The sequence below is a fragment of the Electrona antarctica genome (genome assembly GCF_951216825.1).
Source record: "Electrona antarctica genome assembly, chromosome: 15".
Lineage (NCBI taxonomy): Eukaryota > Metazoa > Chordata > Actinopteri > Myctophiformes > Myctophidae > Electrona > Electrona antarctica.
This window is the reverse complement of record NC_136796.1, coordinates 16,156,901-16,182,609: the sequence shown is the minus strand read 5'-3', so window position 1 is coordinate 16,182,609 and position 25,709 is coordinate 16,156,901. Positions and strand designations below refer to the sequence as shown.

Sequence of the window (25,709 nt, the reverse complement as noted above, 5' to 3'; positions counted from 1 at the left end):
AATGCATTTTTCCCATAGACATTTCAAAAAGTATTTTAAGCGTTGTAAGCCAACTCGAGTCGTGACAAATCATGACAACAAACACAATATTTTGGACCAAACAAATAATTACAAAGAAGAAAAACAACAACAAAAGTGTTGTAACCTGCAAAGTAGGAAAAAACTTTTTCTACTTTCTAATTCTTTGTTTGGCCCAAAACATTGTGTTTATTGTCATGACAAGAGTTGGCTTTGTCCGCGGCGTAAACGTCTTTAAATAAATACTTTCTGAAAAGTCTGAGGAAAATGAACAGGGATTTCTTTTCCGGGTCAGGGGACGGGACTGCGACGCTCTATAGCAAACCTTGCTATAGACTCGTCAAACTCAAGGCTTGCGGGCCAAATCAGGCCCATGAATGAATTATCTTTGGCAGGATGATATTTAATTACTATTAGAACAGGCCCTCTGGTGTATTGCACGCACCACCATAATACTACAAGTCCCACAGTGCACTGCGAGTACATTGGCGCATATCGAGGGCCCACAAGCAGTGACGTCTTGGGATCCGCACGTAATTCCGACGGAGCATTAGTCCGACATGCGTCCCGCATGTCGGACATGTGCTGCTCCCGTGCTTGCGGTTATGGTTAGGTTAGGGTTTGAGGTTGTCGACTGTCGGACCAATGACTAGTCTGAACTAAGTACTGCACCCCTGCGTCTTCACTATTCATTGTATTGCCTGTGGTCTTTCAGCTACACCTCTCCCCAAAAATGGCTAAACGAAAGGTGAACTCTGAAAACAGGGGTTTTGATCAAGCCAGGGTGGAGGCAGAGTACATGTTCACGGATGTAAAGGGCAAACCTGTGTCTTCTGTGTGGAGACAGTGTGGCTGTAATAAAAATATAACCTAAGAATACAGCTATGATAAGACATTAATGCAACCGATTTGATTTACTTTCTCATTTTACTATGAAAGCAGTGCTTGTCGAGCAGTGATGTAGAGGGGGAGGCTGCCGGGGGGGGGGGGGGGCGCACGGGCCCCCATGAGGATTATGAAAACTATTCGTCCCTGTTGTCGAGGATCAGGAAATAAGCTTTAATAATGCATTTTCAGTTTTTAATACATGCAGTTTCATTGTTGCATTTATCTTGCTATTAAGGGACATATTCGATTTTTGAAGGAATATTACTTTTTTGCTGTTTGCCTGGGACGTCCTCGTGACCGGTGCCCGTGTGTTGAAACACAGCCCGGCCCTCGACTTTTTTTTAATTATTAGTTTTGGCCCACTGTGTATTTGAGTTTGACATCCCTGCAAGCATACATGGGCAACTGGCGTCGGCCCCCACCTTTACTTAAAGGGCCACTTCACCCCTTTTGCAACCAGATCTTATTTTAATGATGTTTGGGAGACAAGAAACACTTTCTTGGGGTTTTTATGTGGGTAATGTGTTTTTAGATATTTTAGTATTTCAAAGTGTCAATGGGCTCACTTGCTGGACTACATTTTGCCTCAGTAAGACAGCCCTCCCCCTATCCACAAGGAGGAGCAGTGGACCAAAGCATTATGGGAATTGTAGTCCAGGAAGGAAGTGAGCCCAGTGTCCATGGCATCATGGAGCCCATGGACACTTTGAAATACTAAGTAAAATATCTAAAAACACATTACCCACGTAAAAACCCCAGTAAGTGTTTCTTGTCTCCCAAACATCATTAAAATAAGATCTGGTTGCAAAAGGGGTGAAGTAGCCCTTTAATACGGCCTGCCGCCCGCAGGACGTGCAAACATGACCCACTTTAATTTCATCAGTCTATATTAGTAGCTTAGTATTAAAATGTGTAATTGTGCAAGGCTGAGACAGAGGTCGGAAGACTCGGAACCATAAGCATTATGACGTTTCTAGTCGAAGGTCTGATGCAGACGGACTAATCAACATGGAGCGCTGCAGTGAAAACATCCGCTGTCGCTGTGAATAAACACACACGGCACGTTGCATCATCTGTTATATATTACAGGTTATTGATCAACCTTCATATAACACTCAAGACGGTAAGGTGACGGGACACTTAAGCTGTGCTGTCCTTGTTTTGTTTTGACATCATCATCATAATAGACTATAATATATCTGTTTACATGCTGTGGCCGCGGTGGAGGATGAAATACTCACATTGCTACTGTAGCAGTAGCCTACCTACTTAAATATCAAAATTTAGATAATATTCACAAGTTATCTATGAGTCTAAATCTTTTTCCATTGGGGTCCTGATTAATTCAATTCATCAAATGTAAAAACATCATGCAGAGTATTAATCAAAAATGAAAATGGTTAATGTATGTTTTGTAATAATCAAAATCTACAAAGTAACTATCTAAAGTTTTCAAATAAATGTATTGGAATAAAAGTACAATATTTGGATCTGAAATGAAATGCATTGGAGTAGAAGTAAAAGTATTGGAAATTGGAAATACTCAAGTAAAGCACAGATACCTCAACATTTCACTTAAGTACAGTACTTAAGTAAATGTACTTAGTTACTTTCCACCACTGTTACCGACTACAGTTCTTAATTTCACTGTCATGTGTAATTTCTCCTTCATTGCGGTATCATAGCTGCAATTTGCAACACTAGATTGTTTTATAATGGGATGAATCTAGAGTTAATGCAATACCCTCCATTGACAGCCCATTGATCCAAATAGAAATTTCCGATCCGTTTGTATAAACATTTTTACATAGAAGTGTATATTTGTATGTCTTTAAATGTTCTGTTTAATTGAAAATGGAGGACCCTGATGTAAACAAGTCTTTTTCTGGTTTTATCCTTGTTTGTTAGATTTTGTCTTTCCTTGAACTGCACCCATTACTACAAACTGTTAATACAATTTTCAATCAATCAATCATTCAATGCTGTGTTCTTCATGACAGTGTTGTATGATCGCTGAGCAGCAGCATCATGGCTGGACGCGGCGGCGGCAGGGGGCGTGGTCGAACCAACATGACCTTTAACCTGGAGGATCTGGGCATCGGGAGAGGAGAAGCTCTTCCTCCTACCGCTGTCAAACCCACACCCCTGTTCCCTGTAAGTATTAAACCTGTTCCCTTAAACGTCTGTCCCTGTTCCCTGTAAAGGTAAAGTAGCTTTCCACTGCACAGACATCGGCGTTGGAAAGTGGTGGTGTGGACGGAAATCTGTTGTGGAATGTGCGGTGTGTACACATGTCGGACTCGGGATCTAAGTGTGTGTGTGTGTGTGCCCGTGCGTGTGCCCGTGCACGTGTGTGTGTGTGCCTGTGCGTGTGTGTGTTCTCTCCATCAGCCCATGACAGCCCAGGCCGTCCCCTTACAGACGGGAGAGGAGGTAGAGTACATGCTGGCATTGAAGCAGGAGCTGAGAGCTGCCTGCAAGACCCTGCCCTTCTACATCAGAAGAGCTGCACCCAGGAAAGGTACCGAACCATATACCCTCTTCCTTTTACACCCAGGAAAGGTACCGAACCATGTATTGCAACCCCTTCCTTTTAAACCCAGGAAAGGACCTGAACATGCAGTGGTATACTAGAGATGGGACGCGGACGGATGCGCTGTGGAGCTCTACCTGCTCCACTAGTTCAGAGCCTTTTGACTAGTTGCTTGAGCTGCACGCGTTGTCTGTGAGAGTGTGTCTACCTTGTCGAAAAAAAATAAACAACAAAGAAAATGGATTGGATTTCCCAAGTAAACTTAAGGCTCCTTTTTTCCCTTTGTCCGTCAAAACAATGCTTTTTTTTCAACGGACCACACGTTATCATGATCGCGTTTTACACAAAGTATTTTCAAGATGCCAGGTGGAATGAATTAAATTAGTCCGGCGGTGGCGATCCATCTAGCGTGGCTTTTACTTTTTAATTCTGCAGACGGTGCATATATATTTATTTTACCAGCATGACTCCAACTCCAAGCATCACTCAACAAAAAATGGTAAGTTAATAAAATGTATTAAATCCTCCACGAGGATAGATGGGTGTAGAACCGTACCAAAATCCGCGCCAGATGTCCTAAAATTCGACTTATAACCGCATATACCCGAGATCTCAGATACAGATCTCGCTTATAGCGCCACCTAGGGCCCAACCGGCCCTGCCCAGAGGCTCCCGCGTTCTCTGCTGATACCGACAATGAAGAGTATGTACACACCCTCCTCATCTAGACTGAGCATTGCAGTTTGGAAGCGCTCGTTGGAAATCACTCAACGGTCCTGCGTTACCACTTCTTTCTAAATTGCATGTAATGCAGGAGGTAGCAGGATGTTGCGTTATTGAAAATGAGTGCTTCCAAACTCTGACACTTGCAATGTTGGTGAGTTTAACATGTTAATTTAATACAATCAGATTATATTAATTATACAATCAGATAGGACCTATGGATGTATGGCCTGTCAAGGCCATACACCTCAATTTTTTGCCACTCAGTAGGTGTTCTCGCATACAAGTTTGAGAACTGATGATTTTTAGATCACCCTTTGAGTTGGGTTTATTCACGCTTTGTATCATTATCGCTCAATAATGACCTGTTTATTATCCCTTGCTTAACATTGATATTTATGTTTTCAGATGTGGTTCGGTACTCTGACAAATACCACAAAGGAGAGCCCAGGGACAATACCATCGAATGGAGCCCAGGTGAGGAATGACTGCCACTGTGTCAAGTTTAACATATCACATAATGCTTGTTTTATTATTCAATTATATTGAATCTCTCTCTCTCTCTCTCTGTGTGTGCACGCGCGCGTTTCAGACTGGAGTCGGTTACCCAAAGAGCTTTGTATCAAAGTCAGAAAGTCTCAGAGAAAAGGTAAGAATCGTTACGTTTGTACAGTTGGTAGTCACTTGAATTGGATGCAATGTCAGATGTATCATACGTACGTCTTTTGACAGTCTGTCTCCTCTAAGCCATGGGTTCTCGAACCTCGGACCGTTTTGGTTTCAAAATAAATTTAAAAAACAGCCTGAAATCTGGTATAGGAGTGGGAGTGAACCTTCCTAACCAATAGGAGTGCAGAGTGGTGTCGCTCCAAAATTGGTGACGTTAGTGTTCTGCACGGTGTTCTACCCAAGACGGAAATAGCAAGTCTCTGAAGCCATACTCCGGTCGGGTTTACTTCGTGTATATGCGCGAAGAGGGTGAACGCCTTTTTAGGAGACGGGAAGCAGGTTGGAGTCTATTCATTCCATTGGAAGAGTGGTCGTGAGCGGGACCGCTTCTGAATCCTCATTTAGCTCCATGTTCACTAACTAAATATTGGACCTGATCGTCACAAACCACACAATAGAGGGTATGCGCAAGTGAGTGGAAAAGTGTGTGGCAAAGTGAGTTTAACGTAGTTTAATGCAATCGGATGCATCAATGCATTCTGTTTGGATGTATGGGCTGTCAAGGCGAGAAAGTCGTTTTTTGCCATTCAGTAGGCGGGTACTTCCGGGTATGATGATGATGTCACGCGCATGCCCTCTATATTGCCAAGAGTTGCTAAAATAGCTTTTTTCAGAAACCAACGTACAGTATAAGTGTTTTGTGGTTGTCTGCACGTTTCTAAAGTTACAATTTAAGCCTAGTACTTGTCTGTTTATTTTCAGCAGGTCCAGTATGTCCACCTCAAGTCAAAGCAGTGAAAAAATCCATCATGGAAAAAGAGGAGGTTCTTTCCAAACTGGAGGTAGGTTTCATTGCTAATCGTGTGTATGCATTGAGATTGTATTTTATTTGACAAAATGTTATGGCAATTTCTTTATTATTATTTACTATAGTCCTACTAGACCCCAGGAAATTACATCTGGCCACAAAAGATCACGGGATCTATTGAATGTGAAAGGGGGAGGTGACAAACTGACATATTGAGCCTAATCCCCCTTCACATTCAGTAGATCCTGTGATCTTTTGTGGCCAGCTGTAATTTCCTGGCTTCTAGTAGGAAAAAACACACTCATCTTTTACTTTCTCTAATAACAACCTAAAACATAATCCTTGGTTTAAGGAGGGAAAAGAAACTAAGTTGTCCTTTAATGTTGGTTGGCAAAAAAGTAGAGCGTTCTTCCGGGTGCTCCAAATGTCACTGAGCAACTTCCATTGAAATGAATAGCTGGGGGGCGGTGCTGTCACTCCTGGTCCGCTCTCTAGTTTATATTTAACTCTATGCTTTAAACCAGTGGTTTTCAACCATTTGATGACATTTAGCCTACATACTCTCTAAAAGTGTAGACTTCTTGTAAATTAAGTAATGCAGATGTTTAACAATATCATTTAACTCTCGAGAGCATAAAATGAAGCCAAATGCTCTCAAGAGTTAAAGATCTATAAAGGTCCATTTGGTTACCAACTCTCCATTTACCAGGGGACCACCTGGAACCCCCTCAAGGACCACTGGTGGTCCCCGGCCCAATGGTTGAAAACCACTGCCTTAAACCGCCGTTGTGCGTCTGTCCTCTCTACTTCCTGCCCCGTTCCACACAGACTCTAGAGAAGAAGGAGGAGATGGCGGTCAACTCTGGGGACGAGGACGAGGAGGAGAAGAAGAAAACCAACGAAGAAGAAGAACAGGTCGAGGAGGAGGAGCTGGACGAGGAGGACCTGGAGGAGGTAATGACATCATCAGCATCACCACCGCCCTATAGTTTTAAGCCCAAACCGAAGGATTGAGATGGGACGAGATGGTTTTATCGCTCGTCCCAGCGGTGTGACATGTCTTGTTGCATGTCGACCCAAGTCAACCCGAGTGATTCAACTGATTCAATTCAATGGCCCAAACCACACCAATGGGTCGCCATGTTGACACTTTGGTGTGGTTTGGGCTTTAGACTGCGACAGAGGGGTGCCGTCTCAAGCGAACCTGAGCAACGAGAGCCACCACCGAGCGAGCTAAAGGAAACGAGTTGCGAACGTCTATTTCTCATATTCTAGCTACAAGTCTAGTATCACACACACAAAATACAAAACCATAAAGGTGTTTTTATTAATGCCATTCTATGCACACTTTCACAAAGCTGGTGCTGCTGCTTATAGAGTCCAGCATACCGCTGAGTGACCTCCTCCCGTTTCTGCGTTCTGCCAATGCAAATCCCACGGGGGGGCGGACGTTTTAACTTTGCTGCCGGGTGGGAACGGACAATCCAAAAATAAACCCACCAGTCCCGAATGGGGATGTAGATGCAGAGCAGGAGGATGTCTCTCACACTCTCACTAAAACTATGACGAAAACATGTCCGTCGATATGTCAATTACCTTTTTTTTCACTGGTGAAAACTATAATAAAGCTAAGCAATGATGACTAAAACTGTGACTAGATATAGTAAGTAGTGGAGAAGAGATCAGTAGAACTAAGAAGACAAGTCATTTTATGCTTAGATTGTGTGTGTGGGACGTGGGTGTCGCACTCTGAAAATAGCAGATCTACAAGCTCACAAGTGTTGTGAGCGTGCAGGCAGCTTTTAACTTTTGTAGGGCATTAATTTACCAGAAATGTAAAAGTTTAAATTTGGAGATGTAAGGTCCAACATCAACGGTATTCTTAAACCCTTTTATGTCTCAACTTAAGACCTGAGGCCGATTTGTAAAAAATAAAATCTGTTAACAGTTTTCTGAAAAACCTGCCAGTGGTGCTCAAACATTTTCATGTCAAGGACCCCCAATATTATATGTATTTGGCCGCTGGACCCCCCATCTGAAATATGTTGTTTCAGGGACACCCCAGAAGCAAAGAGAAAGAATATATATTCAAAGATCTACAAGCTTGTGAGCTTGTATATCTGCTATTTTCCCAACAGTTTAAAATAATGTGGTTAAAAGCTAAGGTGGCACAGGTGCATTCCAGGTATTAATGGGTTAACCCCTTCTATGTCTTAACGGCAAACTAACTAGTTATCAATGCAGCAACTGTAGCAGCATTATAATTCCAAGTTAGTTGGTAGTTTATTAATCATTGTGTGTAATTGTGTGTAATTTTGGTTCCTTCTGTTAGATGGCGTTCACTGTTTTATTAGTTGTTGTTGGCGTTTTGTTTCCGCAGGAGACAGACTACATCATGTCATACTTTGACAACGGAGAGGACTTTGACATAGACAGCGATGACAATATTGATGAGGCGGTCTACTAGAACACTCCTGTTCCAGGACTCCTGTCCTCCTATACAGAAGTGGTTCTCCCACTTCTTTTTTATTTTTATTATTGTATCGTCCTTTTTGTCTTTTAAACTATTATTTTATTGCTGTTTTTATACAACACGTTTGTTGTTTTTAAATGTACTTTATAAATACATTTGTATTGGATTGGAATGCTGGTGGCTTCTACTTATTTCAACATTCATTTACAATGCCTAAAGCTTATTGTCAGTGTTAAAGCTGCACTATGCAATGAACTTTCCTGTTAGTAAAAATGAACATACTGTATCTATTATATACATTTGTGTGGGACTAGGACCATACCATTACTACCTAGTGAAACCACTGATATAGTCTGGTTTCACTCAACTGATATTTTTATTTGGACATTCTGCCCCCCAGATGGCGCTAAAAGCCTGCTGAACAGTGACGTTGACAGGCCACTAGGTGTTGCCATTTCTCTTCAGGAGGGAAATCAGGTTAAAGTTCAAGACTGAGAGACTGGTTTCCTGGAAACTCACTGTTTACACTGTAAAGGAATGTCATCCAAAGACCTTTTTCACATTCACTCGTGAGTCGCTCAGTTTTCTTTGTTTCGCTTATTCTATCTTCACTGATTTCTGGACACGTTTTCTTTTTCTTTTTGGGGGGGGCGAGAGATGACCACGACGCATGCAGCATGGTGGTGTTAATGTTTTGGACAAAGCTTCCCAAAACATCCTCAAATAGACTGAACTGTCCCCTACATGCAATCTGAACCCCACTGGACAGTGGGCGAGTTTACACAGTGTTCTACTATTACGCTATTACTACTATTACACAATCATGTTGTTTACTAAACATGGAATTGTCTCTTTGACGCATTTTTACAGCACATCAGCTACAAATATGAGGGCAAAGGGCCTCATCATTGTAGACGGTAGCAATGTATTGTGAGCCTGTAGATTGGCTATTTTCACTATTAAAATGTATTAATTAATTATTATGAAAGTCATGAGCTTGCGAAGAACCCAAATACTCCAGAAATGTGCTTATACACAATACTCAAGTAAATGTACTTAAGTCACTGCATGTCTAAAGCCCAAACCACACCAAAGGGTCGGGGTGGGGTGTTTTGGGCTTTAGTTACTGTACTGTAGGCACAACATTCATGACCCAATATGGCCTAATGCTGGTCCTGCTATTTTCCATTTCTAGTTACTCTAGTTACACTTACACAACAGACTACAGAGACACACCCACAGCTGCCCCCTGTCCACAATAATAAGGTTCAAGGTTGTACTTTATTGTTACATCTTGTGTAAAGTCAGGTACATAAGAGTAAAACTTCTTTTGGTTTTACTTTGGCTTAATTCAGACAATGGCATAGACAATAACAATGCTGCTATTTCACTTAAACACACCAAGATTTGACAAACTCAAGTATTGTATGCATTCACAGTGAGTATGCATACAATACAGTTTATGATACACTGTCTGGGGCACAATCAGGGACAAATTAGCCATTGGGGCCGGGGCCCTTAGCTCTCAGGGGCCCTTCGGGGAAATTGGACTGTGAGGTACTAGGTTTGACGCCCTGAAAAGGGCTCCTGGGGCCCTTCATTGGCTGTTGATTTTGTTGAATTTAGGTTAAAAAGATGATAAAAACACGGAAAAACATGAAAATGTTGCCCTCGTGGGGGTTAATCCGTCCCTGGGCACAATTCTGAAGTGCAAACACATTATGACTTATCTGTATTTTGTTTTGCAGGTTTAACGTAAAACAAACATTCATATTTAGTCTTCTTAATGCAGTAAAATTGTTTGTATGAAGTAGTATTCTAATCATTAGGAACGTCTTGGAACCGAAAAACAAAACAAAAACATTTGACTCAGCCCTGCTTTGACTTCAAGGAGTGTCATTTGTCTTTGTGGTGCTTATTATGTTTTTATAAACAACCGTCCTCTAAGAAACTATTGACACAGTCCTGTGTCAGTACACTCTGCAAGAGCGCATCCTGTGCTCAAGGTTACAGTATGATGATTCACTCGCTTTAAATTCATGCAATAAACATTGTATGATATAGGCTGACTGAATGTGCGTGACGAAAGTGTCGTGCAAACCCATTTCAGAACAGAAATATTGGTGTATTTCTATAAAGCAATCTCTGGGGACCCATTCAAAAGTAGTGAAAATAGCAGTGACTGACTTTGTCAATCAGGCTATATTTTCACATTTCTTGTGCATTTCTATGCAGCAGTGCAAACTCATTTCATAATTTGTTCTTTTGAATACGTATTTACTTGAGTATATAGCATTTTGTCCACCAGCACCACTCACACTCGAGGTATTTAGTCTGACTCAGAAATCTTACACACACACACACACACACACACACACACACACACACACACACACACCGCCCCCGCCCCACACCAGACAGCTGCGCGCGGAGCTTTGCAGCCCGTGGCCACGCGGTGTCCACGCGCCGCTTCTGCGCGCCGATTGGCCACAACCGACCCAAACATTCGCTCCTCGACCAATGGGAGCCGTGTGCATGCGCCGAGCATGGCCGTGCCCACACGGACTGCGATCAACAACACGTCCTGGTATAAAAACCCAGCCTGAACGCCGCTGTTGTTTATACACATTACAGCACGCACGCACCATGGACATACTAGCATAAATAATAACCAGCCTTTCTTATTGATCACCTTTTGATCTCATTATAGGAGTGGTTATTGTTTTTCCAACTTTGCTTTGTTACATCCAATAAGCTATATCTTTTTTTGGTGCCCACTACGATTTGGAGTGCATATTTTCTTTATTTTCGGGAAAACTTTTTGTTTTTGTCGGATAACACTGAGCAGTCATCATGGTAGCGATGAAGAGGGTGAAGACGTTCGAAATCGTGTTCTCCGACCCCAGCAAGACGTTCTACTGCTCCGGGGACAAGGTGGCCGGCAGGGTGCGCGTGGAGGTGGCCGAGGTGACCAGGGTGTCCGCCCTGAAGGTGCTGGGTCTGGGGGTCGCCAAGGTGCAGTACGCCAAGGGCAAGCAGCGCTGCAGGGAGGAGATGCAGTACCTGAGATACGAGGAGACCCTCCAACTGGACGATCAGCCTGCAGGTGAGATGATCTAACTGTTGTTAGGAAATTAAATACTCTTTGTGATAGATTCTCCAGAAGCAAATGTTTGAGTTAAAAATGTTCGCTTCAAGAATTGTATGTCTTTTTAATAGCAAAAGTACAACATAATGGTTAATGTGGTTAAATGATTAATTGTGATGCTATATTAACAAATTAAGATGGGGACTCCTGGGAGAACCAATCAACGTACATAACATTGTTTACCTATGCATATTGCATCTGGTTCATAATTTAACTAGTGAAACAAGTGGAACCAAATGGACCCTCTGGCTTATTGGGCCTATTTGGTTCCATGTGTACCCTTGCCAGAGTTTGCGAATGGATAAATTAACAAGTGATATATCAGGAGGTTGTTTTATTATGCATATAAATAACTTAGCAGCTTCAGTTTACACTAGTATCAAGTTAAGTAAACATTGGCATGGTGTTGGTGCCAGGGGGGTGCCAGGGGGGCAAATCTAGCATCGAAAGCATATTTTGGCCAAAGTTCAACTGTGTCACTCACTGGGAAGTTTATCAAACATCTAATGTTGGTGCATTAACCTGACATTTCACCTTACTTGGCAATCCCTTACATACGATAGCAATGCAACGCTATTATAATAATAATAATCATAATATTTCACGTAAAATGCAGCCCAAATTGGTTTGTACACAGTAACACCATTGTAATGAAGTGTCATATTTTTATTGTTTTTTGTCACAGATTCCGACGGTTCGGTGCTCCTGAGGCCAGGCAACAAGTATGAATACATGTTCGGCTTCGAGCTGCCACAGCAAGGGTAAGTCCCTGACACTATTATAGCAATGACATCCAAACCACTGCCCCCCACCTAATATAGTCACTGCTAGTTCAACCTTTTGTAAACAGAGTTTGTTTTATGTGCGGCTGCAGGCAGCTGGTGTCCTCCTACAAGGGGAAATTCGGCTATGTCCAGTACTACGTCAAGGCCCTGATGGAGCGGCCCGGTCAGCCCGCCCAGGAGTGCAAGAAACACTTTGAGGTGGAGGAGCCCCTGGACGTCAACACGCCCGACCTACTGGTGAGTCGCACTAAACAAATCACAATTTAACAGACTCTGTTATCCAGAGATAAGCAAGGTAAACGCATACGGTGCAGAACACACACTATAGACATTGAGTGTAGTGCCTCCGTAAACAAGGAAGTTAAACAATGAACCAAGCATCTAAATGGCATGCTATCTAAATAATGTTCTGTACATTGTGGTTCAGGCCAGGGACATATGCACTACAGAATTTCAAGGACCCTCGTTTTGAAAGGCATTAGGCCTCGGACCCCCATGTATTTTACCTAAAAATGGAACTTAAATGGACCTTAAATGACACTTAAATGGAATGGAACCACTATAGGATACCAGGTAAACAATGGACCTAGCACATGCGAACGTGAGGTTAGCAATGCCATGTGACGTCCATGCTAAACCAGCTATCTGACAGAGTTGTGTTTTTCGGTTCAGTCTCCCGCAGGCGGCATGAAGGAGAAGAAGGTCACGTGTATGTTCATCCCCGACGGCCAGGTGTCACTGAATGCCAAGATCGATCGGCAGGGCTTCTGCGAGGGCGAGGACATCTGCATCAACGCCAAGTTCGAGAACACCTGCTCACGCATCGTGGTGCCCAAGGCGGCCATCATCTCCAAGCACATGTACCAGGCCAACGGGCGCACCAAGGTGTTCCGCCAGAAGCTGTCGTCGGTGCGCGGGAACCACATCATCTCGGGGATGGGCGACGCCTGGCAGGGCAAGACCATCCGGGTGCCCAAGATCAAGCCCTCCATGCTGGGCTGCAACATCATCCGCGTGGAGTACGCCCTCATGGTGAGTTCCACTATACGTCTGGAGAGTTTTTAGCCTGGATACAACCAATGGTGGACAGTAATCAAGTGCATTTCTAGGAAAGAACCCCTTGGGACCCAAAATTACAAGAAATACATTATGAATGTTTTACCACTTAAACTAAAGCCTATTTGTGAAATGTGGCTGAACCAATAAGCTAATAATAGCCGATCGGCATTTTGGGGGTCCTTGACATGGAAAAGTTTGAACACCACTTGATATAGCAACATACGTTATTTCAGAAAACTGATTCGGCTTCCCTCCCTCCCCCAGATCTACATCCACATCCCGGGCAGCGAGAAGCTGATCCTGGAGTTGCCCCTGGTCATCGGCACGGCCGGCCTGGGCAGCCGCAGCAACAGCGTGAGCAGCCAGGACGGCTCGGTGGTCAGCAGCACCGCCTCGCAGAGCTGGGTGTCACTGCGCTGTCCCTCCAACCCGCCCAGCTACTGCGACGTGACGCGTGACTGCCGCCTGGACCAGCCCCTCACGCCGCTGCTGGACGACTTTGATGATGGCGACAGCCCCATCTTCATGAACGCCCCTGTCTTCCAGTTCCCACCCCCGCCCGCCTACACCGAGGTAAGGGTCCTGACTGTGTGTTTTGCCAGGTGCTTGAAAAGCGCCTGGACTACATTTGCTACTACCTCTAGTAGCAACCGTAGTGGACACTTTTTCATGATTGCCTCGTCTCTAGGCTGCCTATAAGCCAATGGGAGACTTACCCATAAAACCCATAGTGTGAACGGCATAAAACCCATACTCATGGGTACATGACATTCTTAATGATTTTTACTTGGGCTACTATTACTTGCTAATATAGGCAATATTTTATCATTTTATACTCTATGCTGGAAATAGCCACCTATCTATCGATTTAGGGCCGCCCGACAGACAAATCTAACTTGCATTTTTGCTGTCTTTTGTCATGTTTACAGGTTGACGAGGAGTACATCGGGAACGCACGCATGCTCCAAGTCTGCTGAACGGGCTTGTTGGGGAACTACTCCTCACTTCACCACTCGAGAGAAGATTGGCGAACTAATGAGAGACGACGCATTGAATGGACGTTGTGATGTGACGCTCAGTCACACACACACACCATGGACTGGTCAAAAAGACAAGAGGTCAAGGTCTTCTCTGCCTGTGCTCTTCAAGCTATCGCTCATCAATCTAAACCATCTTGGCCGGTGTGAAACACCGACCGCTCTGAGCTCTTCTGCAGGTGCACCGCTGTATGCGTTTCAATATGATTCTACTTTCCGGAACCTCAGTTGTTTTTAAGTCAAGGACTTGAGGACTTGCGAGGCTGCGCTTGTCGATTGCAAAAAACGAATGCGAACACTCCATGACTTTTTCCCCAAGGGCTGACTGTTCTTTGCAATTTTTTGGCATTCCAAAACTAGCCCTGTATTTTTCCTATAGGGATTATCGCCAGCCCATCCTCTCTTGTTACTTTTGTGTTTATTTCAAAAGGATATATACGTGGCAATATTATGTCAGAATGTTGTGAACATTTTTGTCAAGGGATTATTGCTTGCGTTTGAGAATTACTGCATGTTAAAATTATGTCCTCCTTAGATATTAAGGGTCTCACCATGCAGCATCCGTATATTATTGAGTTCCAGTGTTTTTTTTTTTTTTTTTGTCCCAAGTTATGTGTTTGATTCCTATATGGCATTGCACTTTCTAATGGATGCATTTTTGTTGCTGTAAAACTGCCTACGAGCAAGTTTCTGTTTTGTTTTTGATGTCGTTATGAACAATGTTTCTGATGCTGGATGAGGATATTCTTCCAGGGGACTAGTTAAGACCTCAAACTGTTAAAGGTTTATTACAAAGCAATGGAGTAAAAAGCCACAAGATCTTTGACACTACAAAGTGCCAAACCTGACAGACAGGCACCTTACGTGAAGCTTTTCAGCAAAGCAATCCTTTCAACACAAGCATTTCATTGGAGCTGCGCTCGCCGCGGCGCTAACTCCACATCTTTGTTCTTCCACTAAATTGACTCACTGTTGAGAATGTAGACATTATGCTATGCATCCTTTAAAAATTGTATATATATTTTTGTATGAAACCCTATGGGTGAGTTTTCTATAAAATAAAGATTTGAACAAATCATTGACTATTCTTTTATTTGAAAATCAGAATCATCATTGATCTCAGAATTGCTGTGCATGTAATCAATGCCATGAATACTTGCCTTGGTGTATGATAAATTCAAGAAATGTACCGGTAACTTAATGCTAGATATTTATATTGTGGTTGTCGTTTAGTGTTCTCCACGAAAGGAACACAAAGGCATGGCATGTCCAACTGGTATTATCTATTCACAGCATGGCCATGTATAGTAAAGTAGGGTATGATTGCATTTTGCCCAAAGTTAAAAGTTAAAAGTCAATAATGGCCAAATATACCACAATTTCACGGTTAATAAGCCATTTTGCATTGCGATTCAACACATGGTGAGCTTGTAGATCTGCTATTCTCAAAGATTTTATACTGTATATAGTATATACATTTGAAATGGGACATTCTGCACACTTTTACTTTTGGTGCCAATACAGGTACTGTACTACAGTAAATAAAATTTAAATACAGGACTTTTACTTTACGTAAATCAAATCTACGTAGCAGTATTGATACTTTTACTTCATTAAAACGTGAGTACCTTTACCATCACTGCAGACAAGGTCAGAGAGAGAGCATGATTCGGCAGGGCACTGCGTCAGGCACCTGCTGGCCATGAGCGAACTGACACTGGGGGAGCCAACCCACTGAACCCAGGGCACAGCCAGGAAGGGAAAAACACGCACCTGACTCTGTTTTCCTAGTGTTTTGCCCAGGTGGACGTATAGGGCATCCCTCTGTTTCCTTAAACAATCGCATTATGTTAGATTGATCATAATCATAAAATATGTAGAAATACCGACGGAAATACAAAAGTACATAGTACAGCGTTAACCCCCTAATTGCTCCACCGAGCACTGCTCCCCAAAAGCGCTTATTGCACCTAATAGTTAGGACGGATAAATGTCAGGGGACTACTTTAGTAATTTCTAATGTATATCTTCTGTTTGCATTGCAGTAGACATGCAGACCTGCTCTGCAAGTAGCTTGATGTGCTCGCCACACACAGCAGCCGGCCGAGAGGTTAGCGGTGACGTCACAGTACCTCCTGTGAGCTGACAGATAAGGAAGTGCTTGTTTATCTTTAACATTCCATCCTTTAGTTTAAACGCTACTGTCCCCCGAGGGCCTCCAAGGTTTCACCCGTGCACGTCTTTCTTCTGCTTTTTACACTTCATTATATAGCAATATAGGATCGGGTGGGGATGGGGGGGGGGGGGGGGGGGGGGGTGTTAGGCCTACATTAGCCCTGGTCCAGTGCTTATAGCGAGTCTCTCAAGAGACTCGCTGACGCACTGGGCCAGGGCTAGGCCTACATATGCCTCCGATTCTTCTGTTCATGTTGTGTGCGTGTGTGCGTGCGTGCATGCGTGCGTGTGTTTTAGTGTGAGGCTCACATAAAAAAGTGGTGAGGCCTCAGTGACCTTGATGACCCACCTGCATTTAATTCCCCAGCTGATTAAATCATTTTTGTCCTCTGCCTCTTTCCTGCCAATACTTTTCTTTTAAACCCAGTGTCTGAGATTCTGCATTCTTAAACCTGAGCAAAATAGTAGATCAACAAATAAATAAACTGTGCGTTTATATAGCGCTCTTATCCAAAGCATTTTCTTTCTATTTAATTTAATTTAATTAATTATTTCCATGGCCTTCAAATCATTCATTGTCATAATTCTGGCATTTGGCCTTGGACAAATGGACAGCAAAAGCCAAGTGTCCTTTCCAATTCCAGGCCTGCCCTATGTGACCAAATGGGCATAGTTAGGGGGTCAGTGGCGCGTTACTTATTATGGGTCCCAATCATAGAGGTCCCAAATTCCAATGCAGTTCTAGGAAAGCCCTGCTGTGATTGGCCAGTAGTCGCTGTGATTGACTTGTTTTTGCAAAGTATGCCTAAACGTAAACCTAACTCTAACCTCAGTAAAACTATGCTTAAACCTAACTCTAACCTCAGTAAAACTATATGCCTAAACGTAAACCTAACTCTAACCTCAGTAAAACTATGCTTAAACCTAACTCTAACCTCAGTAAAACAATGCTTAAACCTAACTCTAACCTCAGCAAAACTATATGCCTAAACCTAACTCTAACCTCAGTAAAACTATGCTTAAACCTAACTCTAACCTCAGTAAAACTATGCCTAAACCTAACTCTAACCTCAGTAAAACTATGCCTAAACCTAACTCTAACCTCAGTAAAACTATATGCCTAAACCTAACTCTAATCTCAGTAAAACTATGCCTGCCTGGGAGCCAATCAGACAGGTCTAGTCCTAGAGCTGTGGTGGGATTGTCCTTGAGCAAGACACTGAGGAGCAGGTCCAGGTTGGTGCCTTGCATTGTTTCCTCCAACGTGTGTGTGTGCCTGCGTGCCTGCCTGCCTGCCTGCGTGAGGACACCTCAACAGCCCGGGGTGGGAATCGAACCGGGGACCTACTGTTTCCCAGGTGGCCTCTCTAGTCTCTACCCATTCAGCTACACATTGTATTGTGCCTGGCCACATGAAGTCCTTATTCCGGGCCAAACATCCTCAGAAAATGCGTGCGTGCGTGCGTGCGTGCGTGCGTGAGAGAGAGAGAGAGTACCAGCAACATAGCTGCTGTTTGTAGTGACAATACATAATCATAATGTCGTAAGTTGAGTGATATTTTGACTTGCACTCACTTATGTTGGAAAACATGGAAAGTGTTTCAGTCAATCACTCAATCTCCTGTGTTTCTACTAGTAGTAGGGTAACTTGAAGTCACTTCAGAGTGCTGACAGTGTGTCAAATAAGAGGAAGAGACCTTACATAACACTGTTATGAAACATCTTCAGTGAGCAGCCTAAAGGATATGCCGCTGGCTATTTGTAGACGTTACTTCTGCTTTTAAAACACATTCTTTTGAAAATAATTGAACTTGGGGTTAAATAGTGCTCCTAGGATTAACAGTGTGATACCAAACACACACACGCACGCACGCACGCACGCACGCACGCACGCACGCACGCACGCACGCACGCACGCACGCACGCACGCACACACACACACACACACACACACACACACACACACACACACACACACACACACACACACACACACACACACACACACACATACACACTACAACTAAATCCAAAGACTGTATTTGATACATTGTTTTATACCTCTGGGACCCCAATCTACATTGTAAAGTCCTCAGTGCTAATTTAACTCTTACAGGTCCATTTGTTTCCATTTGTACACTCTTACAGACCTGTAAGGGTCCATAATTGGTTCCATTTGTACACTCAGAGTTACAGACCCACAAGGGTCCATTTGGTTCCATGTGTACACTCAGAGTTACAGAACTGTAAGGGTCCATTTGATTCCATTTGTACACACTCAGAGTTACAGACTTGTAGGGTCCATTTGGTTCCATTTGTACACACTCAGAGTTATGACCCTAGAGATCCATTTGGGACCCTAGTGGGTCCCCGGACCCAATGTTGAGAACCGACAACACGATGTCAACTGTTGCCATGACAATAAGTAGTATACTTGCTATCTTCTAGCGTAAAGGTTGGGTCACACAGCAGCAAACATGATCAGACTTGGGTGTGTCTGCAAGCCAGTTTTGTATGCAAGGAAGTAATATTTTTGCTAGTTACTTATTACTAGGGATGTACGCTCATAGAGTTATAAAGGATATAGGCGGACTGCCCTGCCCCCTGCTATTCATTTCGATGGAAGTTGCTCAGTGTTGTTTAGAAAATGTGGTGTCCAAAATGCGGAAGTGCTCAATGTTAAACCCCAGCTGCACGGGATTTCCTCGTGTTAAATGCACAGGCCCACCTGCAGTCCCAGCTCTGACCAGTAGGGTTCAGAGCTTCAATGCTGGCCAGCCTTTCATGGGGGCTTGTGTACGTTCCTCTAGCCGAAGTTCGATTACCGATTATTTGCATGGTCAAATGAACTGCTGCCGGTTCATTTGTGGTGAATTTGGGGGTTTTCAAAATAAAAGACCCCCTGCAAACAGCATGCAGGGAAGTGACAGCGCCGGAGTTCAATGGTGGCAGTCAATGTGTTAAATGTATCACTGTTTATTGTATTTAAAGGGGAAAACCACCCATTTTCAACATTTTACTATGTCATTAATGTACCTTAGAGCTGTTGTGTGGAAATAATAAAAAAGTCCCCCCCATTCTGTGTTTCCTAGAACTGTAATTATGAAAAAAATGGTGAAACACATCTTGATGATGTCATCAAGATGTGTTTCACCATGTTAATGATTTTTTTCAGACCTCTAGTTCTAGGAAACACGGAATGGGGGAACCTTTTTATTATTTCCACACAACAGCTCTAAGGTACATTAATGATATAGTAAAATGTTGAAAATGAGTGGAATGCCCCTTTAAGTATATTTTGATGCCAATACCTTAATAATTTTACTCCAGTATCATTTTGAATGCAGGTCTTTTCCTTGTGTAGTATTTAATTATTGTGGTATTGGTATGCTACTTTTACTTTTGTTTTTCCAGCAAGCAGTGATAGTTCTTCCTAGAAGTGTCTTACCAGGAAATAATAAACCACAGTGTTCCATCCCACCATGTGTTCACATACTCTGACTGGCTAAATATAACCAGTGGTAACTAAGTATATGCCTACTTTTACTTGTACTTTTTTTGTCTTTTTCTTTTGGCTCAGTGGTAGAGTGCCTGGTAGTGCAGCCGGATCAGTTTGATCCTGGGCTCACCCCTGAGTTAGTGTCTAAGTGTGGGACTCAGCTCCTCACCAAGAAAATACATTCTCAAGTAAAGTACAGATCCTTAAAACTGTAACTCAAGTACAGCAACTAATAGTGTTATGTATGCGTGCGTGCGTGCGTGCGTGCGTGCGTGCGTGCGTGCGTGCGTGCGTGCGTGCGTGCGTGCGTGCGTGCGTGGAGGTGAAAGCAACAGGTCAGGAGACATTGAGTTTTGTGTCAGACTTGGCATTGGCATTGAAGATCTCCATTTGTTTGGTCTGGCTCTTCTGAGAGGTGGCTTTATGTAAGATAATTATTATTTACACAATATACTGTATGCCTATACAGTATAGATCTTTTACTTTTTCTTTGACATGCTTTACATGACATAGAATCAATGGGAATGTGATTGATATGTATTTTTAGTAACGTAGTATTCCTATATATTGCAGTATTGATACTTTTACTTATGTAAAACATGTGAGTAGCCTACTTTTTCCATCACTGTGAGAGTGTGAGCACATGCAGTGAGCAGATGTTTACATAATCACAGCAGCTGTTCCCTGGAGAGAGTGGCATTCTCTCCCATGCATGGCAGTATGTGACCCCTGTACTTACTGTCCGTCAATGGCCTGCACCCACCCTCACTGTAGCACCCAATAGCTTTCTGGTCATGGGAGACTCGGAGGACGTCATATTCGTGGAAATCGTGGGAGTGTTACAGTACTTACTAGGTCACGTCTATTTTCTAATCACACTCATTTCGGAGCGAGCGCCGAATTGGGCGAAAGGTGACACGCTATTTCCTTCCACTACATGTATTGAATGTTATTTTGCAAATTAAAATCTATCTATAAATGCGCCAAGTCTCTGTATACGTGTGTACGTGTGTACGTCTGTAATCCACGTAACTCGAGAACCGTTCGCCCCACCGACTTCAAATTCGACACACGCATTCCACACCCCCACAGGGAGTGCAATGCCTGGTGTCGAGTCGGTCGGACCCACGGTTGTCCAGAACTGCCACGAAAGGCCTCTGCCCAGGCTCCATATATGGAGCTGGCCTGTTCTGCCATCACAAATAGGTTCTGACATCTGCATACACTCCATATTTGGGCATGCCTGACAAATAACTCCATATATGGGCATAAAAGGGACACAATGCATAATAACTTGCATCGTTCCAAGCAGGCCAGTGCCCAACCGGCACCGCTCTAGTTATTACAAAAATACGTGATCCAATTAAGCCCTTTTATACTATTTGGAAATAGCAGATCTACAAGCTCACACCGTGATATTGTGGTATTGCTACCTTTGCTATAAAACAATAACAATATAAATCACAAGTGATGGACGTCATTTTCCAGGAGGGTGTTCTACTCATCCTTCCACTCACATGTTGTTGTTTCCACTTGTTTGTACACTCCCAGGGTTATAAATGGGTAGATTAATAGAATATTGGCTGTGCACCAAGCCCCACAATGCACCGCGCACCTCTCTTAAACTCTGTTGTTTGCGTGTGTGACAGTAAATATATCTCACTCATGTGTCTGTGTGTATCACTGATGGCCATGAGAGGCCATAGCGGGAATAGTAGTAGCTAGCCTATTTGGAACTGGTTTTTGAAACTCAAGTATATAGTTGTGGTTTAGAACTATACAGCAATGTTTGGAAATATCCTGTAATGTTGGGAAGGGAACTATACAGTAATGATTGGCGTTACGTCCAAATAGTTATTTTTTCCTGTTGGTATCATTGAGGACAATGAAACAAATTCCAAATCAGATGTAAAATTGAAAAATATAATATGTAGAAATAAGTAATTGAATATTGAATACTATACATGAATATCTTTAGCTTACATTAACGTCAGTTGTAACTCTCTCTCTCTCTCTCTGTGCCATGTCCTGGCACGAACAGTGTTTGTGCCAGGAGATGGCACTCCTCGTAGGGCGAGTGAAGGACTTTATAATAACTGAGAGTCATCAACATGAATAGATAAATGCCCAGGGGGGCAGCATGCTGATGTCATGTCCTCATTTCCATCTTGTAAAGTTCTTTTAGAGTAAAGGTGACAGGAACTGCAGTCCCTAGCGGTCACCTTACTGGGTCTGAAGAAATATCACCTGGCCTGAGTTTACAGTTGGGTGCCACCGATATTGTCCCTTATCATTTGACCCATTTAGGCCTGACCTCAAAATTTTAAAAAAATCCTTCTAAATCCTCCAGTTTTCTGAAATAAATATTTTCACGATTTTTCAAAAATAGCAGACCTACAAGCTCGTAGCGCGCCACTCGGTGGCGCGCTATGAGCTTGTAGATATGCTATTTTTCAATAGCTAAATTATAACATAATGTTTAAAACACCAAAAGGGGTTTTGCGCAGATCACGCAAACCTCAGCAAAAAGAAAAGGACAATATCGATGGCCTCCAACTGTATGTCCCGCAAGGCCTGTGAGGCTGTGACAAATGCAGTGCAGAGTACTCAAAGTACAAAGTACTCAAACCCAGTACATCGAGTCAAGTGTAGGCCTGTAGATAGATACTACTGGTCAAATATAAGCTGGTTTATACGTTATATTATGATATAATGTTAAAATCGAGCCCAGGAATGAGCTTACACTCACGTTCACGTGGGATTTATGAAGCAATCCAGGGATAAAATGAGATGGCTGAAACCGACCGTCATGTACAATTTACAATTACAATTTAGGCATTTAGCAGATGCTCTTAATCCAGAACGATTTGCATTAAGCAAGAACAAAAAGCATGGCAATACATCACATACATAAAATAGTAGTTATCATGAATCATACGTAAGCTAAGAACGTAACAGTGGAATATCTATATAATGAAACTATGCATGTATACTTTATAGTGCTATGTCTACATAAACTGCTACAAGTTACATAAGTTGGGCCTTTGCATACGCCTGTAAGGTTGTCAGGGCTATAGGGCAAGTGCTACAGGCCATGATGGAGTCTGAAGAGGTGGGTTTTCAGACTACGGCGGAAGATTGGGAGTGAGGCTGCAGTTCTGATTGTAATGGGAAGTGCATTCCATAGTTTTGGAGCCAGAAGGGAGAAGAGTTTGGGACGTGTGGAGCGTTGTCCCAGTGTTTTTAGTGAAGGTACTTCCAGCTTCCCTGCTTTGGCTGATCTGAGTGAGCGGGAGGGTTTGTAGGGTTCGGTCAGACTTGCAAGATATGGGGGAGCCATACCTTTGTTGCTTTGAGTGCCAGAATCAGAGTTTTGTATTCGATGCGGGCAGCGACCGGGAGCCAATGGAGGGAGCGGAGAAGGGGGGAGACATGTGAGAATTTGGCTGGTTGAAGACCAAGCGAGCTGCGGCATTTTGGAGAGGCTTAAGTGCACATGTGCAGGTAGGCCAGTAAGGGAGTGACTGTTATCCTGGGTGAGGAACGGTCTAATTTGTCGTATTTTATAGAGTGTAAACCTACAGGTTCATGTAGGATTTATGAAGCGATCAAGTCAATCCTATAGCGTACATTTAGTCTGAGCTTTGATAAATGAGATGGCTGAAACCGAGCGCCATTACACGCCCTTTAGCCTGGCCCAGCCACCATGATTTCGGGTATAGTGTGGCGGGTGCTGTTGGGAGCAATGCGCTGGATCATTGGTTCATCGATCCCTCCCCTCCCTGGTAGAAAACCTCGGACAACACTGACGTCACCAAATTTGGAGCGATGCACCTCTGCACTGTAGTTCACTCCTACTCCTAGACCAGGAAATGTGTCTCATTCCCCCAGGCTTTCATTTTTTTGAACCGAATGCAAACAGAAATAAAAGCCTGGCCGGTACTGAGGCTACAGCCGCTACACACCCTTAAATATTCTCGAAATGCCCGCTACGACATGAACAACTGGAACGACCAAAGTATGGAAAGCGAATAAGGCCTTGCTGCCTGTCATGTACAAAACTGGCTTGCATACACACCCACATAGTGTACACACACACACACACACACACACACACACACACACACACACACACACACACACACACACACACACACACACACACACACACACACACACACACCTGTACGCTAGATTAGAAGATAGCAAGTATACTACTTTATTGTCATGGCAACAGTTGAAGAGGGTATCGTGTTGTCGGTCCCACCAAGGTCCCAAATGGATCTCTAAGGGTCTGTAACTCTGAGAGTGTACAAATGGAATCAAATGGACCCTACAAGTCTGTAACTCTGAGTGTGTACAAATGGAACCAAATGGACCCTACAAGTCTGTAACTCTGAGTGTGTACAAATGGAACCAAATGGACCCTAGTCAATATTATTGAGAGATAACCTGGCAAAGCCGTATTAATCTGAACGTTTATGGAGTGTTTGATGAGTGAATGCATAAACATGAATGGATGTAGGCTGGTGTGTGCTGGGATGGCTAGTCGATGTAGATCGGTTAGTTGAACTATAAAATGTTTTTCAAAATAGTAAAAAAAAAAAGGCAAATAAGTTTAGGGAGAAGGAGTAAGGGGTGGCGCAAGATAGGGCCCTATGAAAGACTTAATTAACCTGGTGTAACCTATACCATACGTTGTTATACCTTTAATGCCGGCTGCGCCCTCTGTGTCACATACATCTCTGTGTCTCATATAGCAACATTCTTTATTTTTTTATACGAATTTGAAGGTTTTCAGAAAACCTTAGGTTAGGTTTTAGGAGGCGTTTTTAGAATCGGCATCAGGTCTAAACACTGATGATTTTACAGTGTAGAAACAAACTGGGGTCCTTGAAATGGAAAAAAGGTTGAGAAATATAAATCAGCCACACCTTGAATCCAGCATGCTAATCAAACGATTGCAGCGTTACTGCACACATCATATTATGAGAGTGGGAACGGCCTGGAAACAGTTTCACATCCTCAACGAGAGCCTGGGGGAGTCAGTCAGTGTGTTATCACCGCAGTCATTCAGCACGCTCTGCTTCTAGCCTCTGATTGGTCGAAAGCTGCCGTTCAGGCAGCCCGCTATTGGCTGACACACTGTGAACAGCAGGCGGCCATGCGCTTGTGTTGTGTCATGACGTTCCTGTGTCTGTCTGAACAGGCCTCAGGGCCTGATGTGGGTTTTTATTCTTCAGTCTGGAATGAGACAACAAACCGCATGGCGTCCGCTGTATGTTGTGCTTTCTTAGATAGGAAGGTGACATCACTGGGGCGACATTAACTAGTGGCACGCGCCAACACATTCTTGGTTGATGCAGTGTTGATTTCGTCGACTGAAACTATGTCGGAAAATGTTTGTTGACTCAACTACCTTTTTTCATTGACGAAAACTAAAAAGCGAAGCTAAAACTTTGACTAAATATATTGACAATTCCGTCAACAAATAAAAACTAGACTAAAATGTTAACGAGGAGATCCAACTCCTTGTTAACTCATTTTATGTCAGGTGTTGCACTCTGAAAAAAGCATACCGTATCTACAAGCTCACATTGCACGTCGCAGCTTGTAGATCAGCTATTTTCAGCATGCAACCAAGTGTGAAATTAGTCATTACAACGCCATCAAGGTCTGCCAGAATATATATTTTCAACCCCGGTGGAAAAGGGGCCTGCCAGAGTTTTTCACTAGTTTGTGTCATGGGTTGACAACCAATTTAAAACATGACATGCCCTATAAGGTAGGACACAGGGTCATCTGAGGTACATGAGTGTAGTAGGTCAGTGTACATAATGGCGTGTTAGTGTGCTTCTACAGGCATGGTGGCCGTTTCATTTTCACTGCACATT

At 43.2% G+C, this 25,709-nt stretch overlaps 2 protein-coding genes across 3 annotated transcripts; both read left to right on the top strand.

The window, feature by feature from the left end:
- Positions 1-1,838: 1,838 nt before the first annotated feature.
- On the top strand, positions 1,839-8,278 carry LOC306937893 (DNA-directed RNA polymerase III subunit RPC7-like). Of its 2 annotated transcripts, none has more exons than XM_079521916.1 (8): positions 1,839-2,029; positions 2,907-3,060; positions 3,298-3,427; positions 4,571-4,639; positions 4,755-4,811; positions 5,597-5,673; positions 6,468-6,593; positions 8,020-8,278. In XM_079521916.1, the coding sequence occupies exons 2-8, from the start codon at positions 2,935-2,937 to the stop codon at positions 8,104-8,106; spliced, it is 672 nt and encodes a 223-aa protein (XP_079378042.1). In that variant the 5' UTR covers positions 1,839-2,029; positions 2,907-2,934; the 3' UTR covers positions 8,107-8,278. The 2 variants fall into 2 exon arrangements, with proteins under 2 accessions (XP_079378042.1, XP_079378041.1); XM_079521915.1 differs by having other exon boundaries at positions 1,841-2,029; positions 5,594-5,673.
- A 2,452-nt stretch (positions 8,279-10,730) lies between these two features.
- On the top strand, positions 10,731-15,219 carry txnipa (thioredoxin interacting protein a). The gene is made up of 6 exons (XM_079523211.1): positions 10,731-11,218; positions 11,946-12,021; positions 12,135-12,282; positions 12,718-13,077; positions 13,369-13,677; positions 14,034-15,219. Exons 1-6 carry the CDS (start codon positions 10,966-10,968, stop codon positions 14,079-14,081), a joined length of 1,194 nt encoding a protein of 397 aa, XP_079379337.1. The 5' UTR covers positions 10,731-10,965; the 3' UTR covers positions 14,082-15,219.
- The last annotated feature ends 10,490 nt before the right edge of the window (positions 15,220-25,709 follow it).